Here is a 12,933-nt window from a genome sequence, read left to right as displayed (position 1 = left end):
TGGTACTCTCCTCTGAATTCTCCCTAGTTTATCTTTGTCCCGTGGCAAAAATGGAGTTTCCAGAGTTGTCGATAATAAAGAATGAAACAGGGCATCTACTGGGGGTGTAGTGTTGGTGAACATCCTCTGATTAAAGACCATGACATGTCCCTGCTTTTGACAAGGCTGAATATGGTCCACATGTGGTTTGCTCGCTTTTCACTATAAGTCCTGTTGAAGAAACGCGAGGGCCCCAGTATTGTAGTGTTGTCATATGACATCATAATGTTATAGCATTGTGCTGTGTTGTAGCATCCACATATCCTGACATGATACCATTTCTCTGGATCATACGGTGCTGTAGCAGCATGATGCCATGTACTGTCTCTGTGCTGTCACGTAGCAGTGTTGGACCATAATCATGCCTTGTGAAAGCAGCATCCTAGTTCAGCGATCCAGTGGCACAGTACCCATGCTATAATGTCACTGTAATCCACACCAGGAGAATATGGGTCTTTGTCCCCTCTAGTGCATGGGATACATACATAAGAGGATAAAAGTCTACCTCAGCTGCCAGCCAAAAGCCTTATTTCTTGATCTCAAGCCATAAAGGTCTTAGGTTAATCGCCTCTGACAACCCATGAAAGAGGACTGTTATATAACCATATTGCATAACAGCACCATTAGTTAGCAATATCATCATGTCACGTTGCAATCCAATGTCATGACATGCTGACATAGCACCTAAGTATTATGATGTTACATAGGCCCTGAGAGTTTTGTCAAGACCCTTTAAGGTTTCATGGATGCCAAAGCACCTAATAAGAAACAGGACAGCCTTAAAGATGTAGTACGTGTGAATCACAGTACAGAGCCAATGCACAGGAGGTGGAATTAAGGGCATGCTCCTTTCAGACCTGTTTTTCTTTCCTTTGTTTTTTTTTTTTTTTCTTAAGCCCCAGGCTTGATGTGTGTTTTAAAAAAATAACACAACCCTTTTGCATTTAATACTTCAAAAGCTAAGCAGAGCTATGAAAATGAAATCAGAGTAATTTATAGCCCATTGCCATCTGCTGCCTGGGAGAAAAATTGTGCATTATATGTCAAGCAACATTTCCATAATATTTGTCAGAGATGAATATGGCTGAGAAGGCCCCCGGAAGATGAAGCAGAAAAAGATCAGAAAGTTGGGCCAGATGCTCAGATGGTGTGTTGGCACAGGTCCACTGAAGTCAATGTAACTATACTGATTTACACCAGCTGTGGATCTAGCCCAATGTTATTTTAATCATTATTCTTCTGGTTAATATTTGGGTGGGTGGGAGGATCGGGGAAGTGGGCCGTATCCACTGTGTAGTGACAGCTCTAAAGGTTGTTTGTGGTGAGACTTGGAGAGAGAGCCAACAGAATGTCTTGATTAAGAGGGGCAGGAGAACAGTCGCATGTGGAAAGGATGTAGACTCCAGGGAAGAAGAGGGATTTTGTAAGGTGATCCCACTGGAGTCTTGGGCCATTGTGTCTGAGTTTGGGAGGGCAGCTTCTGCCCTGACTCCTCACTGAGTCAGTTTGTGTGCACCCATGTACATCACGGGAGTCGTTTATGGAGCTGGTGTCAGCACTATTGTGAATCAGGAGCAACTCCACTGAAGGCAGGAGAGGTATGCTAGTGTAAAAGTGATCAGAACCAGGCCTATGGTACTGGTCTTAGAAACAGGCCTGAGCCAAAGCCCTAATCTAGCCCCAACTCTGAACTCTGGATCTGAGTCCAAACTTTTTTGCATTTGATGTTTGGACTCAGCCCGTTACAGAGACAGTTTCAAGCTATCAGTCTCATCCAAAGCCAGATTTGTGGTTCAGATCTGAGCTATGGTTCAGGCCTGTTGCTGTAGCCAGAGCCTGTTGTGTGCTTTTCTGCTAATGTCCTTAATGTAGCCATTCTTATGTGTCGGGAGTGTGATAGGCCAGGGAACTCCAGAGGGCAGAGTCTGATATCACCCAATCCAGTGCCCTCTCTTTCCCCTTGTTCTCTCTAGTCACCAGAAGTATGGTGAGCAACTTGAATGAGCTGTTTTTCCCAGTCAGACAGCTGGTGTGTTGGACTCTCTGATCCTGGCATGGAATACACCTGTGGAATCCTGTCATCAGGCAAATCTCATTTTTCCATTCGGCTTTTCTGCCACTTCAGTTTTGTTCTTCCCACACTTGTTCTCCAGTCAGCTTCATTAACATCATGTTGCAAATGGTGATTCTGAGAGGTTTCTGTTATCAGATGCACTCGGCCAATTTTGGGGGGATGGGGGGTGAAGCAGGAGGGGGAATAAAAACACTTGCATGGTTTATGACTATGCTGAAAAACTACAGTATGTCTGCAAAAAATGGGGCATTCAAGAGTCGGTCCTGAACTTTCCATTCAATGTCTTATGTGCAGTTATAGGGCATGCATATCACGTTACAGCACTTTCCTTACATGGTAGCACAAAACCCTTTACTTGGTGGAGAAAAGGGAATTACACAGGAATTTACGTGCTCTTCCAGGTTGCTGGTTAATTGCACCAGTAGCTCCTAAATTCACAAACTCGAGCCTGGACTGGTGTTCAGAAGTGCTGGTATATAATTATTAATTACAGAAATAACCCATCACTGCAATCTACCATCAGTGCAGTGGGAAGTCCTTGAGCATTGTGCCTGGATAACGAGTGAGTGTAAATTGGGTAAGAAGTTACTTGACCCAGTGACATTAAATGGTCAGTGGTTCCCATGTAAGTGCTGCAAAGTGTGAGTCATGATATCTGTGTCCTATAATATGTCATGTTATCTATCTATGTGTCTTTACGTATAGGTCAAGATTTTCTACCCAGAAAAGTTTGAGGTCCACTCGTTATTTCCGTCTCTGTGTGTATTCTTGCTAAGCTTCTGTTGTAGATAGAGTCCCATGCTTTCCTTTGTGCACTGCTGTCCCCAAATGTTTAGAATTAAAGTTGAGTTAATTTCCTATGTATTGCCACAGTCTGCACTGATTTGGCTCCCTTGGTGGCAAAGAGGTCAAGCGTGGTCCATGGAAATGGAAATGCCTTCTCATTTCTAGAAGCGGTCTGTCCAGTTCAGACCTGGAGCTCCTGGCTGGGGTAGTGCAGGGATGCTCACATTCCAGATGATTATGATGTACAGTATCCCTGCTGTGGCTAAACAGATTACTTGAATCCTACGAGCCATCAAGCCAGCACTACATTCACTTGCAAAAATAGAATAAGGTTCATCAGATAGAGCTGGTTCCAGTTTTCCAGGGAGCTTATTTGGCAAGGTCCCATCTGTACCCAGTAGCTCCTTGTTAACAGATAACAGGGTTCAGGGACCAGCAGCCTCCTTAGTTCTCTGGGTATTTGTATGTGGGGAACATTTGATGGAGGGCAAGAAGTGCTTCCAGGAGCTTAGTGTCCAGGCTCAGCTCTGTCCTTGTCAGCTTAGCCACCCGAACCCTCCAAATAAAACCCCCAGGTGATACTGATTTACTGAGTGCCATGACAGTCCAGGCACCAGTCGCCATTAGCTAAGTGTTGATGGCCATCAAGGTAATCTGACCTCTGCTGTAGATGTTCCATTCCCATTTTGCAACATACAGTGGCCGCATCTTCTCTCCGCTCCTTGGACAATACCACTGGTGTGATTAAAAGTGTGGAGTGGGAGGGGCATGAGTGGGACATGATATGCCTGCCTCCTTCCTTCCCACCCCGAATTTCTGTGCATGCTTGCACCACTGAGCCATAGTCCCCTCCAAGTGTCTGCCGCCTGCTCTGAGAGCATGAGTGTGATGAGCAAAGCAGCCTCCTGCATCCCCGAGGGAGCTCAGAAATCACCCAGAATAAGACCACTGTTACTGAGGGATATTCTTCTGCAGCCCTTTGGGATCAGGAGGCTGAATTGGCTCCCACAAGTGATCACAACATTTAACTGGCTGGGGATGAAGCTGAACTCGGATTTGCTTTCTCTTCCCTGACAGGGCATCCCTTTGGAGCTCCTGCGTGGTCCTACCTCTGCTGGCGCTGACCTGGATGTCTGCGGTTCTGGCAATCACGGATCGGCGGTCAGCGCTCTTCCAGATCCTGTTCGCTGTCTTTGACTCCCTGGAGGGCTTTGTCATTGTGATGGTTCATTGCATCCTGAGACGAGAGGTGGGCACAGCCCAGAGGGCTGCGTGTGACCTATCTACCGGAGGCCAGATTGGGAATTGCAGCTTTCCCACAGTCTCTCTGGGAATTCCTCTGATCCCTTGAGCTGTGGACCATGACATTCAGCTATACAGCTGTCACTGTGATAAGTGTGACCGAAGTGCCTGGACAGATGGATGGATAGGTGGACGTCACGCTGAAAACATACAGTGGGGCAGAGTTTTGGGGACAAGTCTCGTTTAGTTTATCATTGGTCCAAAATTTAGGTTTTGTTTAAAAAAAAAAAAAAGATTTTACAAAACCTAGGATTTGCAGAAAAGTTTTCATCCATGTTTAAAGACAATATCAACAAAAAACAAAGTTGTTTTCTAGGGGTTGTATTGAAATTGTCCCCAGCAGTGTTAGAAACCCAAACACTATATATATGGTGCCAGTTTATGGGAGCCATATGTTAAACTTGACTATGACCAGAAAGTGAAACTTTCTTTTACTTTAAACCAGTGAACTCCATCAGTGATGAAAAGTTACATTCCTTTTTTTAAGTTCTTTCCATTGCAATAAAAGGAGGTGTCATTAATAACATTGACAAGGAGCTTTTTATTTATATATGTGCATGTTACCTTGATATAATTCCTTTCAATTAAGTGGGCCTGATAGATTCCTGGTGTCAGACCACTGAAATCAGTGGAATTACACCAGGGATTGACCTAGCCCAGAGTCTTTTCATTAATTTCATTATCCAGTTAGGCCCTCTCATTGCGGTCGTTGGGAGTCTTTCTGTTGATTTCAGTGAGTTTTCGATGACACGCAATATGCAGACAGTATAGACTCTTGATCTGACATTATATACATCTATGTCATGATTTATGCAAGAGGATCCTTTGTAAATATGGGTTACAGAATAAATTCATGGTTATTCCTGCCTGTGCAAATCCAGCAGCTAGCTACTTTGGAAGCTATCCCATGTAATAATCCTGTAAGCATGCAGGAATCTGGAGTTGCTGTGTTGGTGTGTGAGATATGTATCCTTTCAGCCCCTCTGAAGCCGTTGTGTAAGCCCTAAACAAACAGGACCCATGTGAGCATTACAATCTATCCCCAGCAGGATTGGATGCTCCTTTGCTTTAAACAGTGCCTCTGTCTGACTCAGTCTTGTGCAAATCTGTTTCTCCCGGCAGGTCCAGGATGCAGTGAAGTGCCGAGTAGTGGACCGTCAGGAAGAGGGCAATGGAGACTCGGGAGGGTCGTTTCAGAACGGACATGCTCAGCTAATGGTAGGATAAACTGCCACCCGCTCGTTTGCCAAGGGACTCGGTGATTTAGCCCGGATCCAATGAACTAAGGGCTCTCTTTCAACATTTTAGGCTTAGCTGTCATCACTCTCCTTCTTTTAAATCTCTGATTGGAGTGTGGGTGAGCCTCAGTTTCACTCACCTATAGCTCCCATTCCCTTCATAACAATCAGGGTCCCATCCGTCTCCCCCCAGGCGTATGCAAGCACCAGGGCTTTTTTGTTGTAGGTAGGCCAGATCCTTTCGGTCTAAGGATGACAAACCCCACATGCACCTACTTTCCCATAAAATAAATTTCCCAGGTCTTTCTACCTCTGACAGGCTGCATGTCAGACGTCCAGCATCGTGGTAGGAGACAGCAGTTTAATATCTATTCGCTCAGAGAGTGTCACATCGTAGTCATGATTTTCAAGACATCCTTTCTGAGAGACTTTCTCTCTCCAAAGTACTTTTCTTCCCCCTTTCAGTAATGTTCCTTTCTGGGTGCTCATTTTGAGCTCATTTTGTGCAAAGATAGAAAACTTCATCCTGTTACATGAGTCTTTTAAAACTGGGCTAGATAAAGCCCTGGGAGAGTATGCTGTAGGGAACAATCCTGCATTGGCCCCTTTGTGATGGACTGGATGTCCTAAGAGGTCTTTCTTGTCTCTGATTTCTAAGCTTTGGGGAAGCAGGTCAATCCCACAATTCACAAGATTTTCCCAGGCTCCAAAACAGGCCTGTTGAGGCTTTCCTCTATCTTTCTACCTGAGTGTCCAGCCAGTCAGGCCCAGAGATGCAACATATTCATAAAAAAAGAACAGGAGGACTTGTGGCACCTTAGAGACTAACAAATCTATGAGAGCATAAGCTTTCATGGGCTACAGCCCACTTCATCGGATGCATAGAATGGAAAATATAGTAAGAAGATATATAGATATATATAGATATATACACACATACAGAGAAGGTGGAAGTTGCCATACAAACTGTAAGAGGCTAATTAATTAAGATGAGCTATTATCAGCAGGAGAAAACTTTTGTAGTGATAATCAAGATGGCCCATTTAGACAGTTGACAAGAAGGTGTGAGGATACTTAACATGGGGAAATAGATTCAATATGTGTAATGACCCAGCCACTCCCAGTCTCTATTCAAACCCAGTTAATGGTATCTAGTTTGCATATTAATTCAAGCTCAGCAGTTTCTCGTTGGAGTCTGTTTCTGAAGCTTTTCTGTTGCAGAATTGCCACCCTTAAATCTTTTACTGAGTGGCCGGAGAGGTTGAAGTGCTCTTCTACCAGTTTTTGAATGTTATGATTCCTGATGTCAGATCTGGGTCCATTTATTCTTTTGCATAGAGACTGTCTGGTTTGGCCAATGTACATGGCAGAGGGGCATTGCTGGCACATGATGGCATATACCACATTGGTAGATGTGCAGGTGAATGAGCCCCTGATGGCGTGGCTAATGTGATTAGGCCCTATGATGGTGTCACTTGAATAAATATGTGGACAGAGTTGGCATCAGGCTTTGTTGCAAGGATAGGTTCCTGGGTTAGTGTTTTTGGTGTGTGGTTGCTGGAGTTCAATGCTAGAGGGGACCATTAGATCATCTAGTCTGACTTCCTGTATAGCACCAGCCATAAAATGTCACCCAGCTTGCCCCATATTGAGCCCAATAACTAAAGCTGATCTTCCAGAAAGGCATCCAGTCTTGAGTTGAAGACATCAAGAAAGAGAATCTACCACTTCCCTTGGTAGTTTGTCCCAGTGGTTAATCTCTCTCACTGTTAAACATTTGTGCCTTATTTCTAAGTTGAATTTCTCTGGCTTCAGCTTCCAACCTTTTGTCCTTGCGGTGCCTTTCTCAGCTAGATAAAGGAGCTCCATGTGACCCAGTGTTTTGTCCTGGTGAAGGTACTTACACTCTATCATCAAGTTACTTCTTAATCTTCTTTTGGATCTGTTGAACAGATGGAGTTCTTCAAGTTTCTCATTATAAGCCCTCCTCTCCAGCCCTCAGATCACTTTTGTGGTTCACTTCTGGGCTCTCTCTAACTTTCCAGGGCCCTTTTTAAAATACGGACACGAGAACTGGCTGCAGTGTTCCAGCATTGATCTCGCCAATGTCGGATATGGAGTTAAAATCACCTCCCTAGTCCTAGTCACTGTTCCCCGATTCAGACATCCAAGGATTGCATGATCCCTCTTTGCTACAGCATCGCATAGAGAGCTTCTGTTGAGTTGCTTGTCCACTCTGACCCTTAGATCCTTTTCAGAGTCACTGCTTTCCAGGATATAGTCCCCCGTTCTGTAGGTATGACCTGCAATCCTTGTTCCTAAATGTAGAACTTTGCATTTGGCTGTATTAAATACATTTTGTTTGACGGGGCCTCATTTAACAAGTAATGCAGATCACTCTGTGTGACTGTAGTGTCCTCATCATTATTTATCAATCTTGTATCACCTGAAAATTTTACCAGCAGTGATTTTATATTTACTTCCAGATCATGAATAGCCATCGGCCCCAGTACTAATTCCTTCAGCACTCCCCTAGAAACACCCCCATTCAATGATGATTCCCCATTGACAGCTACTTTTAGAGATCTGTCAGTTAGCCAGTTCCTAATTCATTTAATGTGTGCTGTACTGATATTGTATAGTGATAATTTTTTAATCAGTACATTGAGAGATACTAAGCCAAATGCCTTACAAAAATCTATGTATATTATATCTACGGAGTTGCCTTTATCAACCAACCTTGTCATCTCATCAAAGAATGAAATCAAGTTTGTTTGACAAGACCTATTTTCCATAAAAGCATGTTGACTGGCATTAATTATAATCCTAGCCTTTAATTTATCAGTCGAATCTCACATCAGCTTTTCCATTCTTTTGCATGGGATGGATGTCAGGCTAACCAGCCTTTGGTACCTAAGTCATCCTTCTTGCCAATATCATTAGCACCTTTCCAGTCTTCTGGTGTTTCACCAACATTTCAAGATTTATTAATAATTAACATCAGCAGACTAGAGATCTCCTCAGACAACTCTTTTAGTTGTGCAGGTTAGCTGGGCCTGCTGATTTCAAAATGTCTGTCCCTGGTAGATGCTGTTTAACATCTTCCTTAATTACTAATGGACTGGAAAGTACCACAACATCCTCCTGTGATACGAGCACATCATCCTGCTGCTTAGCACATCTAGAATGGAAATATTTATTGAACACCTGTCTTTTCCACATTGTTATTACCATGATTACATAGAAGCCCGTGTTCTGGTATGACTCCCTTGCTCCCATTCTCTGGGATGATGGCAACCAAGTGTTTCAAGGCAGGGACTAGTTTAGGGGAGAGGAGGGCTGCATGTGGCTGCTTTTGGCATCCCCTGCTCAGGCATCCCCTGCTCCTGTTAGGGAGGGGCCGTTTCTTCTACATCAAGGCCATTAGGCAGAGAGTCTGATTCCAAAGTGTGGAGCCGAGCCCTTGTTTGCGCCATTCTATCTGGATTTTTAAGGCTTTGTGTGTGGTCCATGAGTAGAAACGTTCATTGGATTCCAGGTTGCCTTCCCCCTCCTCTTCCCCTCCCCCACCCCCATCCCGTTGACCACCCCCCTCTGCTTTCTCTGTCTTTCAGACCGATTTTGAGAAGGATGTGGATATGGCTTGTAGATCAGGTGAGCACATCACAGGTGAGAAATCAACAAGTGACCTGGTTTGGGGATTGAACTTGGACGTTTTTTTTCCTTACTATCTGTGTGTGTCTGTGTCCCCTCGGTGGCTTGCGTGTTTGTATATGGGCTGCCCTCGCTCCCGCCCCCACCTCAAGAGAATTCCTAACTCTGCCCCTTCGCTTTGCTTATCCCCTTCTTCACCCATGCCTTGCTTGGCCTCTTGGCTAAGATCAAGCCTCACCTCGATTTAACACCTTTTATCCAGGGCCTATGCCCTACCTGGCAGGGGTGGTGGGATCTATGACCTTCTCCATCTCTCACTACTGGGACCTGATTTTGTCTTTGCTTAGAGAGTCATCTCTGGGGCTGGCCTCATACCCATCAGGAGTCCTGAGAAATGGGTGTAAATCTGGAGCATCCTCTCCCAAATCCTTGAATGGACAATTGCCCTCTGGGTCCATCCATACCAGCAACCGCTTGGGCAGTCATAGACCAGACGGTGCTTGGGGAGATGGCCCTCCCCTTCCCACACACAACCATTCATTTCAGCCCTGCAGATTTGCATGGGCCAGCAGTCCCTGCTGTCGCAGCCCCTCCTCAGTCACTCCCGTTTGTCCCATGCCCACTGTGCTGTCTCTGAAAGTGCTGTCCAGAGTCTGCTATGCTGCCTGTTCCTCTTTGCAGGTTCTGTTCCCTCCTGCCCTTGGCAATGCCTGACCAGCTGGCTGATTTTGATCAAACCTTTTGCAGAATTTCCGACTCTCATTGGCTCTCCCAGATGCCTCCCCTTTCCCAAGCAAGAGTTTTCCCAGCTCATTTGGCCCTTGTGTATAATTCACATCTTCCAAACCAGGATCTCCCTCTAGCTGCCATGGACTTTGCATCCTGTGTGCTCATTTAGGGGGCATCACAGAAGAGTTTATCTATCTATCTATCCATCCATCCATCCCCAGACACCCCCTCTTCTATCTATCTATCTATCCCCATACACCCCGTCTATCTATCTATCCATCCATCCATCACCATACACCCCCTCTTCTATCTATCCCCATACACCCCATCTATCTATCTAATCTATCTATCTAATCACATTCTCTGTATCATTATCAATTTGTCTATCACCCTTACCCTGATGGTATGTAATGCCACAGTCTCTTTCTGTCTATACCTTATTCAGGGTCTCTCTCTTTCTCCTTCTTTCTCTCACACCATATTTCTAGCGTGCTCTCTCCAGCTCTCTCTCCCCTTCCTGATGCTGAGGACCTGACTTTCAAAAAAAGGCAGGTGCAAAAATTGTGCAGACAGGATTGTGCCCAAGGTGCGCACGTGGTGGCATCAGATTTGCCCACAAGGCAGGTATTTGCACATACAGCTGGCTAATTGGGCATGTCGCATGCACAATTGTGTGCTTTTGAGAATCAGGTCCTGAAAATCAGTGCTGAGCCCCAGACAGGCTCCTCCTTGTGCTGCCTTAGAGTCTCTGGCTCCTGGGTTGGGTCTCCCCGAGCAATGGGAGGGAGCCTTTTGGTGTCAGGTGACTCCAGGACAGAAGACTCCCTGATCTCCACCTTTGCTCACTAACCTGGCCTGGTTTCCTTTGCCAGCAGCCAGCTGTACAAGTCTTCAAACCCCAGCAGACAAGAAATGAAATAATCCCAATTTGTTGTGCGCCACAGCCTCGAGACGAGACCTAAGCACCACCCCTGGGGAAGCCAAAGCATTCAGGGAGCTCCCATGCACAAAGCATGTCCCAAATGCTTCTTTGAATACAAGCCACAGTGTAGAAAAACACCCAACAACCCACTGGCTGTGGCTTTTGCTGAAAGGGCATTGTTAATAAAGCACCGATCCTGATACCTTAACAAGGATGAGCTGGGTCCAAGGCAACGTGTGGCATTTCCACTGAGAGCCAGTGGCAGAATTTGGCCCATGAATGGGGCCAAAGCAAAGTTATATCCTAGCGCTGTTCTCTGGCACAGCCATCATGACTGAGATGGTCACCGTGCAGCGGGTCTGGTTTTCAAACAGGTTTTATGGTTGGTTTGTTTCTCCTGGCTTCCCTTTGATTTTGCCCTGCCTGCCCTGCACCCGCTGGAGGTACCTACACTCGTCCAGCACTCACCATGCCTGGCACAAGTTAGCAGTGAAACTGCAGCACCATGTTTTACCTGGCACCAGAAATCCAGCGGTGCCATACAGTACCTTGATCATAAATGGGAATGGCTGAATGGTGCCAGGTCACAGCAAAGCCTCTGCCTTGGCTCCTCTCCTGTCTGCTGCATTGGGAAAAATGTGTAAAAAGAGCCTGGTTTTTTGTTTGGTTTTGGCTGGAATTGTTTCCCCTTTTCCATGCTGAAATGCTGGGTAAGTAGCTTTCAGCCCCGCCCACCCCAGAACCCTGTGACTTTATCCTCTGAGGACATCCAGGCTGATGTCACGAGCTTATTAACATTTCTGTTGCAGCCTAGAACCAGCTGAGCAAAGCAGATTTTAACGAGAGGAGGAACAGCTGTGTTTGTGTCAATGGATGATGCTCTGTGTGTGTGTCCTGTGTATATCTCCGAATTGGCATGATTGCCCCACCCTCAGATTAAGGTTCTTTCCTATATGAATAACGAGCACTCATTTAGCTCCCTTTGGCTTCAAGGCAGTGGTTGAGAACTTCAAAACCCCTGGTATAATTATCCCCCAACGTACCCACTGGCCCAGTCGCCAGCGTGGGGATGTCATGTGCATGGGGTCTAGGAGCCAGAAGCATTGATCTGCCATTGTAGCCTCTATCTGAGGGAGTGGAGGGAACATGCTAAGGGCGTTTGATTGTGGTGAGATGGTTGAAGTTGTGTGTGGAGCTCAGGTGAGGTGAGTCCGAGGTGCTGAGGATGCTTCTCTGTCTCCTGCAGTGCTGAATAAAGACATCACCACATGCAGGACCTCGGCCATCACAGGCACGCTGAAGCGCCCGTCGCTGCAGGATGAGGAGAAGCTGAAGCTCCATCACCAGAAGGGGTCCTCGAACTTTAATAGTCTTCCAGCCAACGTCTCTAAGATGCACCTCCAGGGCTCCCCGCACTACCTGGGGGCCATCAACCTGAACGAGTTCAGCAACCACACGCTCACCCTGAAGAAGGAGAAGAACCAGCCGCCCAAGTCTATCTACATCTGCGATGGGGACATCTTCAAGAAGTTGGACTCTGAGCTCTCCAGGGCGCAGGAGCAATCCCTGGACACTAGCTATGTCATCCTGCCCAGCAACAGTTCCTCCACCCTGCGGGCCAAGCCACCCAAGGACGATGGCAAATACAGCATCAACATAGACCAGATGCCCCAGACCCGGCTCATCCACCTCAGCATGGCAACCGACCCAGGCTTCATCGTCAAGAGCCCACCCAGGGAGCCCATGGCTATGACATGCACCGAGGTGCAGGGCTCCCCCATGCTGCAGCAGCAGACCATCTCCAGCGAGTCGCAGATCCCCAACAGCCTGTGCGACCCGGGCGACTCAGGGAACTTGGGCATGGTGCCCAAGAGCGAGACAGTCTCCACCCTCTCCATGAGCTCCTTGGAGGTAAGCAGGCAACCTGCGGCCACTTTCACCCATAAGAACATCCCAGTTGTCACATTGTTCATGCCACACTTTTCCTTCTGTGTTGATGCCTTCTTTCCTACAGTGGCCGATGCCAGATGTTCTAAGAGTAGAACCCTGCCTTGAATGCTCCCAGCTGTGCAGTTTCCGTGCCTCTTTAATGAGAGGGGAAATTTCTTCATGAACTCCCCTAGTGATATCAAGTTACGATTTGAATCTTGAGGATTAAGAACCCTTAAAGTTTTCATCCTAGGTAGTTA

The 12,933-nt window shown here is 46.3% G+C and overlaps 1 protein-coding gene across 4 annotated transcripts in view; it reads left to right on the top strand.

The window, feature by feature from the left end:
- Positions 1–12,933, top strand: part of ADGRB1 (adhesion G protein-coupled receptor B1) — a 376,148-nt gene that overhangs the window by 346,515 nt on the left and 16,700 nt on the right. For 3 of the 4 annotated variants that reach the window (XM_084620795.1, XM_084620797.1, XM_084620796.1), the window contains 4 exons: positions 3,977–4,148; positions 5,324–5,419; positions 9,054–9,108; positions 11,991–12,655. In XM_084620795.1, coding sequence (XP_084476921.1) covers positions 3,977–4,148; positions 5,324–5,419; positions 9,054–9,108; positions 11,991–12,655 — 988 coding nt within the window. The remainder of the gene's footprint in view (positions 1–3,976; positions 4,149–5,323; positions 5,420–9,053; positions 9,109–11,990; positions 12,656–12,933) is intronic. The other variant, XM_084620798.1, reaches the window with a different exon arrangement.

Source organism: Lepidochelys olivacea, assembly GCF_965140295.1.
Source record: "Lepidochelys olivacea isolate rLepOli2 genome assembly, chromosome: 2".
Classification (NCBI taxonomy): domain Eukaryota; kingdom Metazoa; phylum Chordata; order Testudines; family Cheloniidae; genus Lepidochelys; species Lepidochelys olivacea.
The sequence above is the reverse complement of the archived record's forward strand: the minus strand, read 5'-3'. Positions and strand labels throughout refer to the sequence as shown.